A 25,118-nucleotide genomic window follows, 5' to 3' on the forward strand; every position below is an offset into this window, starting at 1 on the left:
AATATGACCCCGAGGCAGCGGGCATGCTGCCTAGGAGTTATAGTAAGGCCTGAGACTGCAATGGATATATCAGGGACAGATCTATTAGATGGTGGAAACAGTAGTAGTTCAGTCTTAGAGAGATTTAGTTTCAGATAGAGCGAGGACATGATATTAGAGACAGCAGAGAGACAGTCACTGGTGTTCTGTATGAGTGCAGGGGTGATGTCACGGGAAGATGTGTATAATTGGGTGTCATCAGCATAAAGATGGTACCTGAAGCCAAATCTGGCGATGATTTGTCCAATGGGGGCTGTGTAGAGAGAAAAGAGCAGGGGGCCGAGGACCGAGCCCTGAGGAACCCCAACAGCAAGGGAAAGAGGGGAGGAAACAGAGCCCGCGAATGATACACAGAAAGTGCGGTCTGAGAGATAAGAGGAGAACCAGGAGAGCGCAGTGTCATTGAGGCCGACTGAGCGGAGCATAGTGAGGAGAAGTTGATGGTCAACAGTGTCAAAAGCTGCAGAGAGGTCCAGAAGAATAAGAAGAGAGAAGTCACCATTGGATTTAGCCATTAGTAGATCATTGGAGACTTGTGAGAGCTGTTTCAGTAGAGTGCAGAGCGCGGAAACCAGATTGTAAGGGGTCAAGCAGAGAGTTAGCAGAGAGATAGCGGATTAAACGAGAATAAACCAGGCGTTCCAAGAGTTTAGAGATGAAGGGGAGGTTAGAGACGGGTCGCTAGTTAGCAGCACAGGACGGGTCCAGGGAGGGTTTTTTCAGTAGCGGGGTTATAACAGCATGCTTGAAGGAGGATGGGAAGATTCCAGAAGAGAGAGAGAGGTTAAATATTTTAGTAAGGTAAGCAGTGACAGCAGGGGACAGAGATTGGAGAAGGTGTGAGGGGAAGGGGTCACTACTGCAGGTTGTGGGGCGAGATGAAGAAAGTAGCTGGGAGACTTCCTCTTCTGTGACAGGTTCAAAAGATGAGAATGGACAGTCTGAAGTGCGGCTGGTGAGGGGATCAGTACTATCGTAGGTGGTGGGATCAATGCCAAGCTTTATAAAGCAAACTAATGCCAAGCTTTATAAAGCAAACTACATAGTACTTCAGTATGCAGTAAGCTCTTGAGCGCCCTCCAGTGGTAGCTACAGGCAGAGAGAATTACAACATTGGGCTCTATGTCTATGAAGTGGATTTGGAGCTCTGTATCAGGAAGGCAAAATACAGATCTCAAAGGATATACAGTCACAGGTTCAAGACAAAATATCCATTTTTACAGCACTTTTAGTTTTGTTTGGTGAAGAAAAAATACTGTCAAATACTGCCTGGAAACCGTCAACAAGTAGACCTGAGGCTCTAATACTCTTAGAAGAAAAATATCCTCAGCTATAGCCTGTAAGATGTCAAGCAGTAGGCTCCAGTACTGTAGACTTATTTGGGGTAGAAAAAGTATCCTCAAATACTGCCTGGAAACTGTCAACAAGTAGACTTGAGGCTCCAATACTCTAAGGTTTGTTTAGCGTAGAAAAATATCTTCAACTATGGCCTGTAAGATGTGAACAAGTAGGCTTGATTCTCTAGTACTTTAGGCTTGTTTGGGGTAGATAAAGTATCCTCAAATACTGCATGGAAACTGTCAACAAGTAGGTTTGATGCAAGTGACAGATCATTTTACTCCTATTAAATTAATTTTCTGTATTTCATACCTTGAATCCGTTCAGATGGATGTGGCTCATTCATATCTATGATAAATTCCATGAACAGTATCCAGCATACTTCTTGACAGTTTCCAGATGGCAAAACTGGACAGATCTTGGATTTTCTGTTCATTTGAATATACATGTGTAATATAGCGTCTGATTTCTCTTCTCGTTCTGCAGCCGGGGCTGGGGGTCCTGTCTGGATGATTTACCAGCGAAGAAAGATTTTAAGCTTCCATTAATTGCCCCCGGGGTGTTATACGACGTCAACCACCAGTGCCAGCTCCAGTACGGACCCAACGCCACCTTCTGTGCATTAGTGGATGTAAGCCTCATCTCTATAGATTTTTTTGCTAACAAGGTTTGTAGACTAAAAACTGAAGCAGTGACACTGTATAGCACCCAGGCTAGACCTAATGGGACAACATGAGATGGGCCCAGGGGTGTAAGTAAAGACTCATTTTGTGAGCAGCCTCCACCACCGAATCCTTCCATGATTATATGCTCCTGACTCACTGCTATTTTTGCAATTGAAATGTTATTTCCTCCTTTCTGACAGTGGAAGGCTATGTATCATAAATCTTCTCACTCCAGTGCACCAAAGAACAGGTGCACTGATGATCTATGCTGCATGTGGACAATCCCTTAAAGGTTTCCCAGTCAGACGGTGACTTTAATTTCATTCAACACCAAGCAAGTTCCTCTCCCTCTCACAGACTTCAGCTTAGACCATTTTCCTGTCTGTAAGGCACTTGGCTGCAGCAGGAGCTGTCCCCCACTTCCCCACTTGTGTGTTACATAGGGAACCAGACTTGCTAATCTGTGCTTTATCATCAGCCTACTTTTCCACAATGTAAGTGACTGCCCCAAGGTCTTCTGCTGGAACCCATGAATGAATCCAAGCCCAAGTTCCCCGGAGGTTCCTCTGCTGCTCCTATTGGCCAGCCTGACCCTATTCATTATATATGCTTCTACTACACATTTACTAGACAGGTCTCACTTTCTGAACAATAAGGAAGGCTGAAGCCAGATCAGATCTCCTAAGTGTTGGTTCTCATTATGGTCTAGTAATATGGAGTAATAATTGCTCGGTTAATCAGATTAGTGACTTTCCATACTATTAGCACGGCCATTAGAGACCCGGAACCTCTAATCCCAGTAATGGAAACGTACGTCGCATCCGATGTGCCGGATAATGATTAACCAGTGATGGTATTGCTGCCTGGTTATATTACAACTCATCTGGAATCCTCGTCTTTACCTTTAGTAATATAGATTTTCTGGGAGAGGGAAGAAATCTAATCTAGTGCACATAGAATAAGCCATTATGATAAAGTACCGGAATATGAGAAAAACACAAGGGTGGGAAAAAAAATCGTCACAAGAGTCTATTGTTCCTCTGCATCAGCCTTCAACCAATGATTATTGTTGTCTTTGGTGATAGTTCTGATCCTGACCTTGGGTTTGTTCCTGAACTTGCTCCTTGGATTGTCTACCTGGTACTTGTAATTCTGAGCCTGGATTTGTCCTTTAGCTCCGTCTTTGACTAAGGTCCTCTTTTTTATGTAGACTATGAGTCCCATATAGGACTCACAATGTAAATTTTCCCCATCAGTATGTCTTTGGAGAGAGAACATGGGAAGAACATTCAAACTCCTTGCAGATGTTCTTCATGGCGGGATTTGAACCCAGTACTCCAGTGTTGCAAGGCTGCAGTGCTAACCACTGAGCCACCATGTATCCCTAAGTTCCACTCTCTGTCTTTGGTCATGATTCTGACCCTGACTTTGGGTTTGTTCCTGACTTTGCTCTTTGTATTGTCTTCCTGGTACTTGTAATTCTACTCCTGGTTCTCTGACCCTTGGACTCCTGGATTTCTGACCCTTGGACTCCTGGTTCTCTGACCCTTGGACTCCTGGTTCTCTGACCCTTGGACTCCTGGTTCTCTGACCCTTGGACTCCTGGTTCTCTGACCCTTGGACTCCTGGTTCTCTGACCCTTGGACTCCTGGTTCTCTGACCCTGGGACTCCTGGTTCTCTCACCCTTGGACTCCTGGTTCTCTGACCCTTGGACTCCTGGTTCTCTGACCCTTGGAATCCTGGTTCTCTGACCCTTGGACTCCTGGTTTTCTGACCCTTGGACTCCTGGTTCTCTCACCCTTGGACTCCTGGTTCTCTGACCCTTGGACTCCTGGTTTTCTGACCCTTGGAATCCTGGTTCTCTGACCCTTGGACTCCTGGTTTTCTGACCCTTGGACTCCTGGTTCTCTGACCCTTGGACTCCTGGTTCTCTGACCCTTGGACTCCTGGTTCTCTGACCCTTGGCTTTATTCCTGAGTAAGCTCCCATCTCTTCATCTGGTACCCTAATCGTTAATTTGGTGCGGGCCTTTGGCTGTTGCATTACTACTACTTCTAACTCATGGTGATTGCTGTCTTTGGTGAAGGTTCTGATCCTGACTTTGGCAACTATTGGGTTTCACAGAAATTTTTACAAGTGTTTTTGATGATTTTTTTTAAATATTTTGTAACATTGCTGTTTTTGTAAACCTTTCAGGCCACAGATTCTTGGACAATGCTGTTAATAACCTTCATGTTTCTTCCTTGCAGAATGTCTGCCAGACCTTGTGGTGCTCAGTAAAGGATTCGTGTAGATCCAAACTTGATGCTACGGCAGATGGGACCAGATGTGGGGACAACAAGGTATTATAGTACTGTGCACCTCTAGGACTCACAAGCCTGAACAAGGCAAATATCTATCTTCTGGATATCAGGTGTTGTCCTATTTTCCTTACATGTTCCTGGAAGAGAATTAATCCTCAAAGGGGAACTTTTACCATCTCCACCAACTTCAGCTCTTCACATCCTTCAATAGTCCCTGATCCACTGATTCTGGTACAGTTGGGATTATTTCTCTATCCCCCACCATCTCTGAGTAATAGTTGCTGATAGACTCTCTACTGTCAGGTTGGCGGTCCTGGGCTGGTCCTTCCCTCCTGACAGTACAGAATCTAATTAGCATATTAGGTGGTGAAATTAACAACACTAATTGCTCAGGAATGGTGGGGGCTAGAGAAAAAATTCCAACTGTGACAGAATCAGTGGAGCAGGAACTATGTTGGCGAGGGCGGTGAAAGGTCCTTAGGTTTTATTCTTATCAGATTGGATGGTCCTTTACAGGGAAGCTTTAAAGCCTGGGAACCCTTGAGAATTTTCTATATTTTTACGCTTAAATTTGACCTAAAGCCACATGTGATTTCCTAAAAGTCCAAAAAGTTGATAAAGAGAACCGAACAAATAAGTCAAATATATTAGCTGCTGTCATTTATTACACAAGAGAATGATCCAATATCACGTATCTGTGAATGGTGAAAGTATGTGAACCTCTGCTTTCAGTATCTGGTATTTGGTGTGACCCCCTTTGTATACCAATAACTGCATCTATACACTTCTGGTAATTGTTGGTCATGTCTGCACATTGACTTGTAGGAATTTTAGACATGGCTTCGACTCTGTAACGTTTGTGGGTTTCCTCCCATGAACTACTCGCTTCCACTCTCCATAGACTACTATGGGCACATGTAAGTTGAAACATCTAACAGACTGATTCAGCAGAGATTTTAGAGTGAAAGTCAGTTTACCAAGAAGTGGTGGAGCCAAAAATCCAGATAAATGGAGAAAGAAGCACCTACTCTCTAATAAAAAAATATATATATGTTTAATGCAATGTAAAATACCTTGTACTGTGAAGTTCATCAATAGTAGTAAAAGATTACAGAGTAAAGATGGGTGACCATCCAAAGATTTGTTTCGTTCTGTGTTTCGACAACTTGGACCCCCACTTCAGATAGATCTAAAATTTAGATAGATCTAGAATTTATTGTACTGGGGGGGGGTTTCTCGTCAGACTCCAGAGTATAATAGATGGAGGCCTAGGGAAGGTGACAAATATATAAAAAAATTTGTTATAGTCCTTAGGGCTTCCTTGCGGCGTCTGGCACTCTTCAGTGATATAATGCACCTGGGGTCACTGCTAAGGCCCAGTCACATGGGACATGGGCACCCCAATCATCATGACACCACCTATTAGGCTATGAGGTCTCAGCAAACACCAGAATATAATCATTTACGCATTTTGGAGATGAATCCGAAATTGTTTGGTTTTGTTAAAAACCTAACAATTTGGAATATTTGAGTGGAATCAGGTTTGTTGCGAACCAATTCACCCGTCTCTAGTTATGAGATGACTAGCTTTTCAAAACCACATGATTGTATCAGAAGGCATCTCCGTTATATATGTCTATACATGGCTATCATGTGAATTGGAGGCTGTCCAGGGTGCGATTTTGTATTGAATTGGTTTGATAAGAAATCCCTTCACCCCAGATAAAATAAGGGCGGACACAAAGTTACCGACTGCCATGACACTTCCTGTATGTTCCTATGATATGATATCATCACTGCCGTTATTATTTATCATGCTTATTAATATCAATATTATCCATGTCACTTTCCAGTGGTGCATCAATGGTGCGTGTGTTACTGTAGGAAAACAACCGGATACTGTAAATGGAGGCTGGGGGTCGTGGACGCCTTGGTCACACTGTACCAGGACGTGCGGAGCCGGGGTACAGAGTGCCGAGAGGAAATGTAACAACCCTGAGTGAGTATCATGGGATTATTGGGGTATGTTCACATTGGCAGGTTTTGGTTCCCTTCTGTGTCTCCGTTTTGGGCTATTGTATTGAATGCGGCGTCTGCCTAGGAGCTGTAGACACAAAAAGGTAGAACATTTTCCTTAAGACTAGGGTTGAGCCAATCTTCAGATTTCAGGATCGATTTTAAAATCCGATTTCTGATCATTTTCCAGCCGATCCCGATCAACATCGTGAAATTTGCTCGATCGACGATCAGGATCCGATCTTTCCTTATCCTGATCGCTCACCCCTAGTCAATGCTTCTCTATGGGAAAAGTCACTTTTAGGGTTGAGCCAATCTTGAGATTTCAAAATCCGATTTCCGATCATTTTCCAGCCGATCCCGAACGTGAAATTTTGGCCCTAGACCCCCTTCGAGGAAGCCCCCGCGTGATTTTATCCATTTTGGTTTTCTATTTTCTAGGCCCAAGTTTGGAGGTAAATATTGTACGGGAGAAAGGAAGCGCTACAGAATGTGTAAGACAAACCTGTGTCCGAAGAACCAGCCGTCCTTCCGCCAGATGCAGTGCGCCGAGTTTGATACCGTGCTGTATAAAAATGACCTGCATACATGGTATCCCATATATAATACTGGTAGGTGAACCCCATATAAAGGGATGTCTGAAAGTGGGGGGAAGCGGTTTGCAACAACGCCACTCCTCACGCCGCCCGTACCCTGTCATGTCCTATAATGCGTCAGATTGCAGGTTGTGGCGGTATTTCGTACGTGGTCTCACTAAACAGTATTTTTAATGGACGCAGGGCTATGATCCCACTAATGGGACGTGACAGGATGGAATTACAGAGGAATTGATGGCCGGGATGTCGTGAGACGGAAATTTGTGTAGAATGTTCTACTTTATTCCATGGAGGTCAAGACTAGTAATAGCCATGAAGGCCTCATTTATCTAGCTGGGCTTGTTGCCCATATTAACCGATCCCAAATCAGCTTGTATTTCCTGACTGGCTCTGTAGACATTAAAGCTGATCACTGAAAATCAAATAAGTCCACCACGTATACGCGTATATATATATATATATATATATATATATATATATATATATATATAGTGCATCGCGACAACACAGAAACCTCGTGGATATCAAGGCAAAAATAGCAAATATACAAAAAATAACATCCAGCTCCATCTGTAATGTGAGGCATCCAAAGCATGGGGTACTTTATCAAATGTACGGTAACTTTTATTTCAGTAATCGATAAAAAAGGTGACATCTCACCAACAGGGCGACGCGTTTCGGGATCCTATCCCTTCCTCATGGCATACCACCAGCACAGCTCAGGGAGGGATCTGGCCATTGGATATTCGCCAGTTCTCCCGCGGGTTCTGGGGGTTTACGAAACCTTTTGGATGTTCTGGGAGAGTTGGCAAGTCTGCTTGTCTGTTAGCGGGCCATTATTAAGCCATTCTCTTGCCAAACAAAACCCACAAAACCAAGGGGCCACACGGTGGCTCAGTGGTTAGCACTGCAGCCTTGCAGCGCTGGAGTCCTGGTGCTCAAATCCCACCAAGGGCATAAAACCATCTGCAAGGAGTTTGTATGTTCTCCCCATGTTTGCATGGATTTCCATCCCATATTCCAAAACAAAAAGACATACTGATAGGAAAAAATGTACATTGTGAGCTCTATGTGGGGCTCACAATCTACATTTAAAAAAAAAAAAAAAAACTCTCAAAATGATGCTTTTGATCTTTGTTTACATTCTTTCCATTGTGAGATTTATATTTCAGTACAATTATTTTGGCGGTATTATTTATGTAGTTGCTGCATTTTTTTACATCCTACTATTCATGACCTGTAGGTACTTATACCCTGCTATTAATGGGGTACAAGTACTTATACTCTGCCATTGGGGGGCTACAGATTCTTACACCCTGCCATTGATGAGCTGCATGTACTTATACCCTTCCCTTGAAGGGCTACAGGTATTTACACCCTGCCATTGAAGGTCTACAGATGCTTTCATCCTAACATTGGTGGGCTGCATGTACTTACCCCATGACATTGATGGGGTGCAGGTACTTACACCCTGCCATTGATGAGCTACAGCAATGGCTGCAGGTACTTACACCTTGGCATTGAAGGACTACTGATGCTTACACCCTACCATTGATGGGCTACAGGTACTTACTCTTCAACATTCATGGACTACAGATACTTACCCTGCCATTAACAAAAAAAAAAGAAAAAAAACAGTACTGTACAGTAGACAAATGCTGGAGGTGATTCCACAAACATGCAAAAACTTCTACCAGTAGTGGTGTCCAACCTGTGCGTCTCTTCAGCCGTCGCCATCAGGGCATGCTGGGAGTTGTAGTTTTGCAGTAACTGGTTCACCAAAGCTTATGGGCCACTGCCCCGCAGTATTAGGCTACTGGTATTACTGAATGGAGGATTGGGTTCAATTGCTCATGTTGTCTTCTCTCTCCCCACAGCGAATCCTTGTGAACTCCATTGTCGAAACTCAGAAGCTAATTTTGTGGACAAGCTCCTGGACGCCGTCATTGACGGGACGCCATGTTTCGAGGGGAATGACAGCAGAGATGTCTGCATTAATGGCATGTGTAAGGTATTTGGTATGTTTCACTTACTTCTATTTCATGTTAGATGATGTGACTGCATGCAGTGGCCATGTACAACAGTGTATATAGCAGGGGGGAAGGAGACAGGAGATGAGGGCACAAGATGCCTGACAGCAGACGTATGGAAGCTTCTAGACTTCCCAGGATGCAATTGTGGACAACAGTCTAATGTAACATGGTAGCAAGTATAAGGGATGGCTGGGGAGAAGTCTGGAGATGGTGAAGAGCAGATCAGAGCTGAGTGGGGTTGAGTGATCGGGATCGGGAAAGATCGGATCCCAATCGGCAATCGAGCAAATTTTGCGATTGCGATCGGCTGGAAAATGATAGGAAATCGGATTTTAAAATCGATTCTGAAATCTCAAGATTGGCTCAACCCCAGAGCTGAGCACAGAATGAGATCTTATGAGAATCAAGAATTGTATACGGCTACTATTCTGCAGCTGCTATACATTGAAAATATTCAACCAAACTGTTAAAGTCACTTGTCCCCTATAGCAAACTAAAGTGACAGTAAACTGGGGCGAATTATTGAAATGGCGCACAACACATATACACCTGAACAGGAATGATCTCTGACCGAACCTTGTATTTATATTTTACAGATTTACTGTATATTTAATATTTGTTGCATTTTATATTTTATTTCTATTTTCTTGTACTTTATTGAGTTTTGCATTTTATTTTTTATTTTGTTTATTTATATTGTATTATAATGTATTGAATTATGTCTTTTATTTATTTACTAGCTGGTACCCGCGACTTCGTCTGCGGTGATTGTAGCAGTGGGTATATACAGGCGTGGGTAAGGTTTTCGTAGTGTGTATAAGGGATGGGATATGAAATGTAACTTTGTATCTTGTTGTTGCTGTAATTCAGAGAATACGTGAGACTTTTGTGTTGCAGTTACTTTGTATTTGAGCTGCTATATATACGGTGTTGTGAGAAACTTTACATAGTGACTTTGGGACAGAGGTATTTGAAGTTAACCCTTTCCCCCCGATGGCATTTTTGGATTTTCGTTTTTGACTCCCCTCCTTCTAAACCCCATAACTTTTTTATTTCTCCGCTCCCAGAGCCATATGAGGTCTTAATTTTTGCGGGACAAATTTTTCTTCATGATGCCGCCATTATTTATTCTATATAATGTACTGGGAAGCAGGGAAAAAATTCAAAATGGGGTGGATTTCAAGAAAAAATGCATTTCTGCGACTTTCTTACAGGCTTTGGTTTTACGGAGTTCACTGTGCAACCAAAATGACATGTCCCCTGTATTCTGTGTTTCGTTACAATTCCGGGGATACCAAATTTATATGGTTTTAGTTACATTTTGACCCCTTAAAAACAAATCCAAAACTGTTAAAACATTTTTTTTTGAAAAGTCGCCATATTCCGACAGCCGTAACTTTTTTATACCTGCATATACGGGGATGTATAGGGCGTCTTTTTTTGCGGGACCAGGTGTACTTTGTAGTTCTACCATCTTCAGGAAATGTTATTGCTTTGATCACTTTTTATTCAAATTTTTATCAGAATCAAAACAGTGAAAAAATGGCGGTTTGGCACTTTTGACCATTTTTCCCGCTACGGCGTTTACCGAACAGGAAAAATATTTGTATAGCTTTGTAGAGCGGGCGATTTTGGACGCGGGGATACCTAACATGTATGTGTTTCACAGTTTTTAACTACTTTTATATGTGTTCTAGGGAAAGGGGGGTGATTTGAATTTTTAATCCTTTTTTTTTTTTGTTTTTAATATTTTTTTTACTTTTTTTAAACTTTTTTTTTGCATTTATTAGACCGCCTAGGGGTATTGACATGGGTGGGCGGTGTCGCGGATTGTCATAGCGGTGGGGGTTGGCAAACATGGCTGCTCCGGAGCGTTAAAGAGCGCCTCCTGGAGTATCGTTAAGGTGAGGGGCAAAGTGGTAAAGTATATGTATATGTGAATGTGTGGGGTTAGGGGCGAGGCTGTAGAGGGCAATATGAATTTTGTGGCTTGCTATGGTCCAAAGTGTGTGAGATTGCAGAGATGGTGATGTGAGTTTGGGGTTTGTGGGGGTCCTGGGAAAAACGTATGTGCGCTATTGTGACGAAAAGTAACCTATTGCGCAATCGGGTGTATTAACTATGTTTGTGGAAAATTTCAGCCAAATCGGTCGAGCGGGTTTTGCGTGATTGACTAACAAACATCCGAACACACAAACCCACAAACATCCAAACTCACAAACTTTCCCATTTATAATATTAATAGGATATTTCATTTATATTTTCTTGCATTTTTTATTTTACTTACCGTATATACTCGAGTATAAGTCAACCCCCCTAATTTTACCACAAAAAATGGGGAAAACTTATTGACTAGCGTATAAGCCGAGGGGGAAAAATGCATGATATTATGTTTGTGCTCATGTTAATCCTAGCTGGCTTCAGGCCTATATGGTAATATCCCAGACGTCACGTGGTCTGGGATATTACCATATAGGCCCAAAGCCTGTGCTAGTAGTAATAACCTGTTACTGCTAGCACAGGCTTTGAAGCTGTATGGCAACTTTTTGTTACTGCTAGCACAGGCTTTGGGCCTATATGATACTGCTAGCACAGGCTTTGGGCCTATATGGTAATATCCCAGACCATGTGACGCAGTAAAACATCATCGACACACGCCGGGTGCGGGCCTGAGCTAACAAGGCCACGTCACCAGTGTGTGATGTAGCTGGGGGAGGGGGCTGGTACTGGAGCGGAGGCCCGCTGCAGTCAATACGGTTGAGTCAATTACCGTATTGACTCGAGTCAATATGGTAATTGAAAATATCACATGACTGGTCCGCAGTGAAAGACACCTGTGGGCGGCCGCTGGAGCAGCGCTGCTGCCGATTGGTGGTCGGTGAGGCAGCGCTGTCTCCAGGGCCACCTTAAGATGTTTCCATCTCTGGAAACATCTTGGGACGGTCCTGGAGACAGCAATACCTCACCACTGCTCCAGCGGTCACCCACAGGTGTCTTTCACTGTGGACCAGTCATGCGACATTTTCAATTGACTCGAGTATAAGCCGAGGTTCACTTTTTCAGCACAAAAACTATGCTGAAAAATTCGGCTTATACTCGAATATATACGGTATTTATTTATATTTTCTTGTATTTTTTTTATTTTACTTATTTATATTTTCTTGTATTTTTTTTATTTTACTTATTTATATTTTCTTGTAATTTATTTGTTTTGTATTTTATTTATTTATATTTTCTTGTATTTTTTATTTAATTTATTTATTTATATTTTATAGTAATTTATTGTATTTTACATTTTTTTTATTATATTTTATTGTGATTTATTGTATTTAGCTTATTTATATTTTATTATACAAACTACCAACCCACAAGTAGCTGATAAAAGGGGCTGCAGCCCTCTATAGTCACTCACATGCCATCTTGGTTTTCTATTAAGCACAGCTTCTCACTTTTTGACTTGCTGTGAACTACAATACAAGGCGCAGACACAATCTAAGGACTTGGCCCCGCCGGGCTGAGGGTCTATATTCTATAGGTTGATGGTCTCTCGTATGGATAGTCCCAGATCACTCCATTAACCCCTTCTTACAGCTAGTGCACATGTATATCACTAGCGCCCCCTAGTGGTGAATGGAGGAAGTCAGTAATGTAATGACCCTATTAAAATATACAATAAAATGAAGATGAAAAATCCCTACAAATACTTTCTGGGTAATTTATGTATTTCTCTGCAGTTTCTTTCCTGGCAGTGAGGATCGGAGGGCTGGCAGAGCAGTTTTGCGCGGCTGACACATACATATATATTATGGTAATGGCGTGTCTACGCCAGCGTTTTCCTTGTGTTTAGTCCGGGCCTGTAATTGACTTATGTATTAGGCATCTTGTCTGGATGTCTCCTCTCGGATAATAAGTCACTGGAGGACTTAATCAGGCAGATGAAACGCCGTCTTGTTTGTGGCTGCCGTCAATAGGCGGTTTTTAATCTCCTGCGTGGTCCTCGCGCGAGCCCCGCCGTATCATTTACTTCTAATCAGTAGAAGTCTATTGGAATATTTATAAGTTGCGAGACACGCGCTCGAGATACGGTTTAGTTTAGTTGTTCATTATGAGCCGTATAGTCAGCGACCACTTTATTAGGTTTAGGGCGGGTATACTCCCTATATACAGTGGTCTGGGGAAGGGGTGCTCAGTATAGATCATTAGAGATGATCGAACAGTAAAATATCCGATATTCGTTATTTGTTTCGAATAGCCGCTCAATATTCGACTATTCAATCGAATATCGAACCCCATTATAGTCTATGGGGAAAAATGCTTCGTTTCAGGGGAACCCACCATTCGACTCAGGAGAGTCACCAAGTCCACTATGACACCTCAGGAAATGATGACAACACCTCTGCAATGCAACTGGGACAGCAGGGGAAGTATGTCTGGGGGCATCTAAGGGCTCGTTCACATCTGCGGCCCGGTCTCCGTACTTAGGTTTCCGTTTCCTGCCTAAAACACAGGCAGGATACGGAAACCTGCAGGAGACTTTCTCACCCATTCATTTGAATGGGTGAGAAAGCTGTCCGGCCGTGCGCGGCAGTGAGCGTTTTGCGCTCTCCGCCGCGAAACCGGGTTTTATAATCCGGACACAGAGTCGGACATGCAGTACTCTGTGTCCGGATAAAAAAATCCGGTTTCGCGGCGGAGAGCCTAAAACGCTCACCGCCGCTCACGGCCGGACCCGGTCTATGGTTTCCGTCTTCTGGCATGCAGAAGACGGAAACCATAGAACGGAGACCCCAAACGCAGGTGTGAACCCAGTGTAACACGCCCAAGTCACAGTATTACCCCACTATCACAGCTTAACAACTACACAGTTTCCACACTCAAAAAAACCTCTATCAAAGTGGGAAAATACCTGGAAACCTTCTTTACTCCCCAAATGGATGGACACAAACCCCAATTTATGGCCTGATATTCGATCTAATACCTACTCGATCGAACGGTGTTCGCTCATCTCTATACATCATCATGGCATGGTGAACCTGGTACCCAATCCAAAATCTACAACAGGGGCCTCATCTATTATGTGGCAAGGGGTGTAAGATGAGGGTAAGCTTGCACCCGGGCCCATATAAAGTTGTATTAGTAAGGTCGGATCACCAGTGACCTGGGCCCAATGACTAGCAGAGAGATTAGTCACAAATGGAGCTGCTGCTGATGTGTTGAGCTCACAGAGCATTGTCTAGACTGGATACATCAGCAGCAGATGCACAAATCTCTCTGCTAGTTTGCTGCAATGTATATGTGCAGGCTGTTGAGCATACAGAGCGTTGTCTAGACTGGATACAATGTATCATCGGAGAGCAGGACTAGCTATATACAGGGTCTCCGCAGTGTCACCGACATCCACTAATATCTGCTGGGAAATAATACCGTACAGGCCTGGAGATGAGAAGTGACTGGGATCATTGATGTAGAAGTGTCAACAGTGCACAGAGGACGAATGTTGGCTTTTGGGCCAGTGGTGCCCAGTTACCATTACCGTGATACCCCCTGTGAATGCCCACTTCTGGGCTGGGACAATCCCAACAAATTCAGTGCAAGAGACTTAAGACAAGTCAGTGCAGCCTGAGCAGACAGTCTGTTATATAGCAGTGAAGCTCCTGGAATCAAATCTGTCACAGCGCCCCCACTTGTCATGTACTGTCTGTAATAGTGGGTCCCAGCTCCCCATTATGGTCCAGGTCTGCCACCTCTACGCCCCCTATAGCACTTCCCATCCTCTGACCACTATATACAATACACTTGTATATAGCCTGCAGGTTGTCATCATTGGTATATCTGTTAATAGGAGCCGTGGGGGGAGGTAATAGCTGTACGACAGTGCGGCCGGCGAGGGCACGCAGGCGTAAAGTAAATTGTCACAATATGGAGACAGCGGAGACTCGAGAGTAAATGGTGCATCCTACAAGTTGCAGCGATGGCCCCCTGCTATAATCCCATAACGCGGGACCCCTCCTCTCACGTATCTACAAGGGCCACGTTCTGTATTTCCATTGGATTAAGAAAAATTTTGAAGCTAATCCTAATTCCAGACAAGCGGCTGGCCTAAGATAATGTGGACATGAAACGTGGCGGACAGAAGACACTCTTATGTTGTCTCAAATCCTACTCGGGTATTTAAAGAGGATTTCAGGACAGACGGTAAAGCGGCGCAGATATTAGTGAGTCGCAAGTTACAGCGGCCGACAAAGTTTGGCAACTAAGTTTCTTTAGCTATTAGAGACGACATCCGGTATCACCGTGTGCTGAAGACCCCATAGAAGGACACAGTATGAAACATTTCCGTCGGCTAACCTGCGGGGCAGGGGTCTCCCTCTCCTCTTACATGTGAGTGTCCCCTCCTGGATATTGCAAGAGGGAACCAGACCTTGGTATGTTGGATGAAAGAAAATGGGCAGCTACTAGTGGGGTGTAGGCAGAGGCGCATCTTCCATGGGGCGACTTGAGGCGATGGCCTCGGGCGGCGCCTCATGTCATTTTTTTAATCAGCAGCTACTTCTTGTGTTATTGGAATATGCAGAAACCAATACATATTTACTCACCTGTTCACACTCCTGTCCAAGCCGCCCTCCGCTGCCACCTCTAGTCGGCGCCGCACTTATGTCACAACGTTGAAGAACACCAGGACGCAACGTGGAGCATTCTGACGTTCTTCGGAGTCGACTACAGGAGAACGGACAGGAAAGGAGCATGGACAGATGAGGAAAAAATATTGCTAATCTGTCAGGCATGAGGGGGGAAAAGGGGTCCTAAACTTAGCGGTGCAGGGGGGGGGGGGGGGGGTATAAAAAAAAGGGGGTCCTAGACTGTGTGGGGGGTGTAAAAAAGGGGGTCTTATATAGAGTGTGGGTCATAAGCCATGTGGGGTCCATAAAAAATGGATGGTGGTTGGGTGGGGGGTCTGGTTCTGCTGAGAGAACATGCCTGGCGGTGCAAGCACAATGGGCTCTGCCTCACATTCAATACAATGTGCATGTTCAGCAATGAAGCCAAACTGCGGGAGTTACAATGAATCCTAGTAGTGGTAGTGCAGAGATGAAGCAGAGCTGTTGTAGTTCAGAGATGAAGCAGAGCTGTGGTAGTGCAGAGATGAAGCAGAGCTGTGATAGTGCAGAGATGAAGCAGAGCTGTGATAGTGCAGAGATGAAGCAGAGTTGTGGTAGTGCGGAGATGAAGCAGAGCTGTGGTAGTGCAGAGATGAAGCAGAGCTGTGGTAGTGCGGAGATGAAGCAGAGCTTTGATAGTGCAGAGATGAAGCAGAGCTGTGATAGTGCAGAGATGAAGCAGAGCTGTGGTAGTGCAGAGATGAAGCAGAGCTTTGATAGTGAAGAGATGAAGCAGAGCTGTGATAGTGCAGAGATGAAGCAGAGCTGTGGTAGTGCAGAGATGAAGCAGAGCTGTGGTAGTGCAGAGATGAAGCAGAGCTGTGGTAGTGCGGAGATGAAGCAGAGCTGTGGTAGTGCGGAGATGAAGCAGAGCTGTGGTAGTGCAGAGATGAAGCAGAGCTGTGGTAGTGCAGAGATGAAGCAGAGCTGTGGTAGTGCAGAGATGAAGCAGAGCTGTGATAGTGCAGAGATGAAGCAGAGCTGTGGTAGTGCAGAGATGAAGCAGAGCTGTGGTAGTGCGGAGATAAAGCAGAGCTGTGATAGTGCAGAGATGAAGCAGAGCTGTGATAGTGCGGAGATGAAGCAGAGCTGTGATAGTGCAGAGATGAAGCAGAGCTGTGAGTGCACAGATGACGCAGAGCTGTGGTAGTGCAGAGATGAAGCAGAGCTGTGGTAGTGCGGAGATAAAGCAGAGCTGTGATAGTGCAGAGATGAAGCAGAGCTGTGATAGTGCGGAGATGAAGCAGAGCTGTGATAGTGCAGAGATGAAGCAGAGCTGTGATAGTGCAGAGATGAAGCAGAGCTGTGATAGTGCGGAGATGAAGCAGAGCTGTGATAGTGCAGAGATGAAGCAGAGCTGTGATAGTGCAGAGATGAAGCAGAGCTGTGATAGTGCAGAGATGAAGCAGAGCTGTGATAGTGCAGAGATGAAGCAGAGCTGTGATAGTGCAGAGATGAAGCAGAGCTGTGATAGTGCAGAGATGAAGCAGAGCTGTGGTAGTGCAGAGATGAAGCAGAGCTGTGGTAGTGCAGAGATAAAGCAGAGCTGTGATAGTGCAGAGATGAAGCAGAGCTGTGGTAGTGCAGAGATGAAGCAGAGCTGTGGTAGTGCAGAGATGAAGCAGAGCTGTGGTAGTGCAGAGATGAAGCAGAGCTGTGGTAGTGCGGAGATAAAGCAGAGCTGTGATAGTGCAGAGATGAAGCAGAGCTGTGATAGTGCAGAGATGAAGCAGAGCTGTGATAGTGCGGAGATGAAGCAGAGCTGTGATAGTGCAGAGATGAAGCAGAGCTGTGATAGTGCAGAGATGAAGCAGAGCTGTGATAGTGCAGAGATGAAGCAGAGCTGTGATAGTGCAGAGATGAAGCAGAGCTATGATAGTGCAGAGATGAAGCAGAGCTTTGGTAGTGCAGAGATGAAGCAGAGCTGTGATAGTGCAGAGATGAAGCAGAGCTGTGATAGTGCAGAGATGAAGCAGAGCTGTGATAGTGCAGAGATGAAGCAGAGCTGTGGTAGTGCAGAAATGAAGCAGAGCTGTGGTAGTGCAGAGATGAAGCAGAGCTGTGGTAGTGCGGAGATGAAGCAGAGCTGTTGTAGTGCAGAGATGAAGCAGAGATGTAGTAGTGCAGAGATGAAGCAGAGCTGTGATAGTGCACAGATGACGCAGAGCTGTGGTAGTGCGGAGATGAAGCAGAGCTGTGGTAGTGCAGAGATGAAGCAGAGCTGTGGTAGTGCGGAGATGAAGCAGAGCTGTTGTAGTGCAGAGATGAAGCAGAGCTGTGGTAGTGCAGAAATGAAGCAGAGCTGTGGTAGTGCAGAGATGAAGCAGAGATGTAGTAGTGCAGAGATGAAGCAGAGCTGTGGTAGTGCAGAGCTGTGATAGTGCAGAGATGAAGCAGAGCTGTGGTAGTGCAGAGATGAAGCAGAGCTGTTGTAGTTCAGAGATGAAGCAGAGCTGTTGTAGTTCAGAGATGAAGCAGAGCTGTGGTAGTGCAGAGATGAAGCAGAGCTGTTGTAGTGCAGAGATGAAGTAGAGCTGTGGTAGTGTAGTGATGAAGCAGAGCTGTGGTAGTGCAGAGATGAAGCAGAGCTGTAATAGTGCAGAGATGAAGCAGAGCTGTGGTAGTGCAGAGATGAAGCAGAGCTGTGGTAGTGCAGAGATGAAGCAGAGCTGTGGTAGTGCAGAGATGAAGCAGAGCTGTGGTAGTGCAGAGATGAAGCAGAGATGTAGTAGTGCAGAGATGAAGCAGAGCTGTGGTAGTGCACAGATGACGCAGAGCTGTGGTAGTGCAGAGATGAAGCAGAGCTGTGGTAGTGCGGAGATAAAGCAGAGCTGTGATAGTGCGGAGATGAAGCAGAGCTGTGATAGTGCGGAGATGAAGCAGAGCTGTGATAGTGCAGAGATGAAGCAGAGCTGTGATAGTGCACAGATGACGCAGAGCTGTGGTAGTGCAGAGATGAAGCAGAGCTGTGGTAGTGCGGAGATAAAGCAGAGCTGTGATAGTGCAGAGATGAAGCAGAGCTGTGATAGTGCAGAGATGAAGCAGAGCTGTGATAGTGCAGAGATGAAGCAGAGCTGTGGTAGTGCAGAAATGAAGCAGAGCTGTGGTAGTGCAGAGATGAAGCAGAGCTGTGGTAGTGCGGAGATGAAGCAGAGCTGTTGTAGTGCAGAGATGAAGCAGAGATGTAGTAGTGCAGAGATGAAGCAGAGCTGTGATAGTGCACAGATGACGCAGAGCTGTGGTAGTGCGGAGATGAAGCAGAGCTGTGGTAGTGCAGAGATGAAGCAGAGCTGTGGTAGTGCGGAGATGAAGCAGAGCTGTTGTAGTGCAGAGATGAAGCAGAGCTGTGGTAGTGCAGAAATGAAGCAGAGCTGTGGTAGTGCAGAGATGAAGCAGAGATGTAGTAGTGCAGAGATGAAGCAGAGCTGTGGTAGTGCAGAGCTGTGATAGTGCAGAGATGAAGCAGAGCTGTGGTAGTGCAGAGATGAAGCAGAGCTGTTGTAGTTCAGAGATGAAGCAGAGCTGTTGTAGTTCAGAGATGAAGCAGAGCTGTGGTAGTGCAGAGATGAAGCAGAGCTGTTGTAGTGCAGAGATGAAGTAGAGCTGTGGTAGTGTAGTGATGAAGCAGAGCTGTGGTAGTGCAGAGATGAAGCAGAGTTGTAATAGTGCAGAGATGAAGCAGAGCTGTGGTAGTGCAGAGATGAAGCAGAGCTGTGGTAGTGCAGAGATGAAGCAGAGCTGTGGTAGTGCAGAGATGAAGCAGAGCTGTGGTAGTGCAGAGATGAAGCAGAGATGTAGTAGTGCAGAGATGAAGCAGAGCTGTGGTAGTGCACAGATGACGCAGAGCTGTGGTAGTGCAGAGATGAAGCAGAGCTGTGGTAGTGCGGAGATAAAGCAGAGCTGTGATAGTGCGGAGATGAAGCAGAGCTGTGATAGTGCGGAGATGAAGCAGAGCTGTGATAGTGCAGAGATGAAGCAGAGCTGTGATAGTGCACAGATGACGCAGAGCTGTGGTAGTGCAGAGATGAAGCAGAGCTGTGGTAGTGCGGAGATAAAGCAGAGCTGTGATAGTGCAGAGATGAAGCAGAGCTGTGATAGTGCGGAGATGAAGCAGAGCTGTGATAGTGCAGAGATGAAGCAGAGCTGTGATAGTGCAGAGATGAAGCAGAGCTGTGATAGTGCAGAGATGAAGCAGAGCTGTGATAGTGCAGAGATGAAGCAGAGCTGTGGTAGTGCAGAGATGAAGCAGAGCTGTGGTAGTGCAGAGATGAAGCAGAGCTGTGGTAGTGCAGAGATGAAGCAGAGCTGTGGTAGTGCGGAGATAAAGCAGAGCTGTGATAGTGCAGAGATGAAGCAGAGCTGTGATAGTGCGGAGATGAAGCAGAGCTGTGATAGTGCAGAGATGAAGCAGAGCTGTGATAGTGCAGAGATGAAGCAGAGCTGTGATAGTGCAGAGATGAAGCAGAGCTGTGATAGTGCAGAGATGAAGCAGAGCTATGATAGTGCAGAGATGAAGCAGAGCTTTGATAGTGCAGAGATGAAGCAGAGCTTTGGTAGTGCAGAGATGAAGCAGAGCTGTGATAGTGCAGAGATGAAGCAGAGCTGTGATAGTGCAGAGATGAAGCAGAGCTGTGATAGTGCAGAGATGAAGCAGAGCTGTGGTAGTGCAGAAATGAAGCAGAGCTGTGGTAGTGCAGAGATGAAGTAGAGCTGTGGTAGTGTAGTGATGAAGCAGAGCTGTGGTAGTGCGGAGATGAAGCAGTGCTGTGGTAGTGCAGAGATGAAGCAGAGCTGTTGTAGTGCAGAGATGAAGCAGAGCTGTGGTAGTGTAGTGATGAAGCAGAGCTGTGGTAGTGCGGAGATGAAGCAGAGCTGTGGTAGTGCAGAGATGAAGCAGAGCTGTGGTAGTGCAGAGATGAAGCAGAGCTGTTGTAGTGCAGAGATGAAGCAGAGCTGTTGTAGTTCAGAGATGAAGCAGAGCTGTTGTAGTTCAGAGATGAAGCAGAGCTGTGGTAGTGCAGAGATGAAGCAGAGCTGTGGTAGTGCAGAGATGAAGCAGAGCTGTGGTAGTACAGAGATGAAGCAGAGCTGTGGTAGTGCAGAGATGAAGCAGAGATGTAGTAGTGCAGAGATGAAGCAGAGCGGTGGTAGTACAGAGATGAAGCAGAGCTGTGGTAGTTCAGAGATGAAGCAGAGCTGTGGTAGTGCAGAGATGAAGCAGAGCTGTGGTAGTTCAGAGATGAAGCAGAGCTGTGGTAGTGCAGAGATGAAGCAGAGCTGTGATAGTGCAGAGATGAAGCAGAGCTGTGATAGGGCGGAGATGAAGCAGAGCTGTGGTAGTGCAGAGATGAAGCAGAGCTGTGGTAGGGCGGAGATGAAGCAGAGCTGTGGTAGTGCAGAGATGAAGCAGAGCTGTGATAGTGCAGAGATGAAGCAGAGCTGTGATAGTGCGGAGATGAAGCAGAGCTGTGATAGTGCAGAGATGAAGCAGAGCTGTGATAGTGCGGAGATGAAGCAGAGCTGTGATAGTGCAGAGATGAAGCAGAGCTGTGATAGTGCAGAGATGAAGCAGAGCTGTGATAGTGCAGAGATGAAGCAGAGCTGTGGTAGTGCAGAGATGAAGCAGAGCTTTGATAGTGCAGAGATGAAGCAGAGCTGTGATAGTGCAGAGATGAAGCAGAGCTGTGATAGTGCAGAGATGAAGCAGAGCTGTGGTAGTTCAGAGATGAAGCAGAGCTGTGGTAGTGCAGAGATGAAGCAGAGCTGTTGTAGTTCAGAGATGAAGCAGAGCTGTTGTAGTTCAGAGATGAAGCAGAGCTGTGATAGTGCAGAGATGAAGCAGAGCTGTTGTAGTTCAGAGATGAAGCAGAGCTGTTGTAGTGCAGAGATGAAGCAGAGCTGTGGTAGTGCAGAGATGAAGCAGAGCTGTGGTAGTTCAGAGATGAAGCAGAGCTGTTGTAGTTTAGAGATGAAGCAGAGCTGTGGTAGTGCAGAGATGAAGCAGAGCTGTTGTAGTGCAGAGATGAAGCAGAGCTGTGGTAGTGCAGAACACCTGGAGTCACTGGTATAGCAGAGCTGGAATTGTGTGTGTAGCAGGGTCGTGATGTAAGATAATAGTGACAGCACATGAGGGGATGGTTTCTGTATGTTCAGGGTTTAGTGACCCCAGTGGATGACATCACTAGTGTGAGTTATATCTTATATACAGAATCCGCACAGATCTCTATTCACAGTAGAATTTACTCTGCATTGGATCTCCATATGACTGCGCCCTCCATGTCTTACTATTCTGTTTATTTGCTGTCACATCTAATTTTGCAGCATCCCCATTTCTCTATTATTTTGAGACTGCACTGACCCTTACCTCTTAATCTGTCACTGACTATGTTCTTTGCCCCTTCGCGGGCGCCAAGTTCTTATTGAGCCTTGTGATGAATGGTGTCACAATAACAACTCGGGTCCTGCTGATGCTTGGCGTGCCCTATGGTAATGGGCACCAGATATGGAAGACAAATACCTCCGAGGCGGAGAACGGTTCAGATCTCCATTAGTCACATGTAGAACAGGGAAAATCTCACAAGCACTGAGCAAATGAAAGGTGGCAGCTGGCTTTGTAATGCATCACGTATGTGCTCGGCGCCAATGTCTAGTAATTGGATTAGGGTCAATGGAATTAGATTCTGTAATAGGGAGAAGACCCATTAGTTCATTCCATATATTCAGCTGCTACTTTCCTTTTTTTTATGTAGATTGTGAGCCCCATATAGGGATCACAATGTACTTTTTTTTCCTATCAGTATGTCTTTGTAGAATGGGAGGAAATCCACGCAAACACGGGGAGAACATACAAACTCCTTGCAGATGTTGTTCCTGGCAGGATTCGAACCCAAGACTCCAGCGCTGCAAGGCTGCAGTGCTAACCACTGAACCACTATGTTGCCCCTAGCTGGTACTTTCCTTGTTCCAGGTGTCATCACATCTTAACAGCTTGTACCGCCAGACATGTCCTCTCCGCATAAACCTAACTCCTTTCTTACATCATCATATTGTTCTTCATGCAAACTTCTACTGTACCTTTGTCCATATACTGTGTGACTTTGGAAGCCGAAAGTCCATCAGTTTTTTGTAATACCTCCTCTCGCCTCTGGTGGCGCTGCAGGTAACATTAGCCCTTGTATATCACTAGGGCAGATCACTGGGCTCAGTAACACTTATACTTGTCTACCTTCGCTCCTGGACTACCTTGTGGCGCCCACTGTACTTTCTGCAGTGTTTTCAGTCTTCTTCAGGCCTCTTGTGTGACATGACAGGTCCGGGGGTCATGTGGGGCACACTGACATATACGTGTGACGAGGCCCAAAAATGACTGACGACCTTGGGACACTGCATTGGACATTGTGAGGGAGCCCATGAGAGCTGACGGAACGTATCAGTGCTGTTATGTCGTCCACTATTAATCTCATTTAAAGGGGTCCTCTTCTCTGCCCTCCATCCTTTGTCTCGTATTTCTGTCTTATGAACAAGCACCTGGAGCGGTCACATGGTATTTCTGAGGGTCCTCCACTTGCTTCATTAACTTCCTTACTGTGACGTTACTCTGCTCCTGCTACATTCACTGGATCCTAAATGTCATTTACCGCTGGATAATAGCAGTAGCGTTGGGGGATGGCGGTGGCGGAAAAGCAAGAGAGTAGACGATGTTATTTATGGAGCATCTGCCACTGTCATAAAATTGCAATCTGTTATAGTAAAAGATATTCTCTAAAACAGGGTCGTTTTCAGTGCTAAAATCAGCAATTTGTCATATTTTTTTTTACTAAGTGAGTCTAGGGGGTGTGTCTATCTCCGAATGAGTCCAAGGGGTGGAGCTTCAGTGGGGCTTGGACCAATGTTCACTCTGCAGAGCAGCCGCATACTAAAATAGGTGATATTGTAACCCACTGTGCTACTAAACTGATATCACTTGGAGCTACTCCGGAGGGTGTTATCTAACCGGACCCCAGGTTTTTACACTTTGATCCCCTATGAGGATATGAAGGGCATGCTGGAAGTAATTACCAGGTGACTATCTTTAGGAGTAGTCTCAGATTAGTAGGAGCTGAACCAAAGAGAACAGGCAGAGATTTGGGCAGTGGGAAAGTCAGGGTTAGGGCAGGGGTCAGTGATGTGCACAGTAGGACAGGCAGAGTTTGAGTGTTGTGGTTAACAAGCCAATGGTCAGGACAGGCAGCACAGCATCAAAACAGAATTCAGGCTGAGGTTAGGGCAGGCTGCAAAGAGTCAAAACAGAAATCAGGTTGAGGTCAGGACGAGCTGCACAGAGTCAAAACAGAAATCAGGCTGAGGTCAGGGCAGGCTGCAAAGAGTCAAAACAGAAATCAGGCTGAGGTCAGGACGAGCTGCAAAGAGTCAAAACAGAAATCAGGCTGAGGTTAGGGCAGGCTGCAAAGAGTCAAAACAGAAATCAGGCTGAGGTCAGGACGAGCTGCACAGAGTCAAAACAGAAATCAGGCTGAGATCAGGGCAGGCTGCAAAGAGTCAAAACAGAAATCAGGCTGAGGTCAGGACGAGCTGCACAGAGTCAAAACAGAAATCAGGCTGAGGTCAGGGCAGGCTGCAAAGAGTCAAAACAGAAATCAGGCTGAGGTCAGGACGAGCTGCAAAGAGTCAAAACAGAAATCAGGCTGAGGTCAGGACGAGCTGCACAGAGTCAAAACAGAATTCAGGCTGAGGTCAGGGCAGGCTGCAAAGAGTCAAAACAGAAATCAGGCTGAGGTCAGGACGAGCTGCACAGAGTCAAAACCGAAATCAGGCTGAGGTCAGGGCAGGCTGCAAAGAGTCAAAACAGAAATCAGGCTGAGGTCAGGACGAGCTGCACAGAGTCAAAACAGAATTCAGGCTGAGGTCAGGGCAGACTGCACAGAGTCCAAACAGAAATCAGGCTGAGGTCAGTTCAGACAGCGCAGTCAAAACAGAATTCAGGCTGAGGTCAGGACAGGCAGCACAGAGTTAAAACAGAAATCAGGCTGAGGTCAAGACCCCAGTACACAGTCCAAACAGAAATCATGCTGAGGGCAGGGAAGACAGTACAGAGTAGAAAAAGAAATCATGCTGAGGACAGGGAAAGTAGCACAGAGTTAAAAAAGAAATCAGGGTGAGGTCAGGTCACGCAGAACAGAGTCGATATGGAAATCAGGCAGAACATGTTTAAAGTTTGGTAACCTGGATAAAGTCAAAACAAGGGCGGTCACAGCACACTATAGCTGATGAAGATGTGGAAAGATGGACAACCACCTGTGTAGGTCTCTTGAAATCTAAATGAGTCTCTACTTTGGCTATCTTTATCATTCTCATTGACCTTACTGGGGGTAAGGTAGGTGGAATGGGAGACCCCACCGCAATTTTTCCAAGAGGCCACCACCAAACCTGCTCAAAATCTGAATATTAAAGAGATAGTCAAAGAGTTGG

General features: G+C 45.5%; 1 protein-coding gene across 1 annotated transcript in view; it reads left to right on the forward strand.

Moving 5' to 3' along the window:
- Positions 1 to 25,118, forward strand: part of ADAMTS12 (ADAM metallopeptidase with thrombospondin type 1 motif 12) — a 343,281-nt gene that overhangs the window by 220,655 nt on the left and 97,508 nt on the right. The window contains exons 9-13 of the mRNA XM_075268182.1: positions 1,864 to 2,008; positions 4,293 to 4,385; positions 6,200 to 6,345; positions 6,804 to 6,973; positions 8,836 to 8,969. Of these exons, the coding sequence (XP_075124283.1) occupies positions 1,864 to 2,008; positions 4,293 to 4,385; positions 6,200 to 6,345; positions 6,804 to 6,973; positions 8,836 to 8,969 (688 nt within the window). The remainder of the gene's footprint in view (positions 1 to 1,863; positions 2,009 to 4,292; positions 4,386 to 6,199; positions 6,346 to 6,803; positions 6,974 to 8,835; positions 8,970 to 25,118) is intronic.

The sequence above is a fragment of the Leptodactylus fuscus genome, chromosome 1 (genome assembly GCF_031893055.1).
Source record: "Leptodactylus fuscus isolate aLepFus1 chromosome 1, aLepFus1.hap2, whole genome shotgun sequence".
NCBI classification, from domain to species: Eukaryota; Metazoa; Chordata; class Amphibia; order Anura; family Leptodactylidae; genus Leptodactylus; species Leptodactylus fuscus.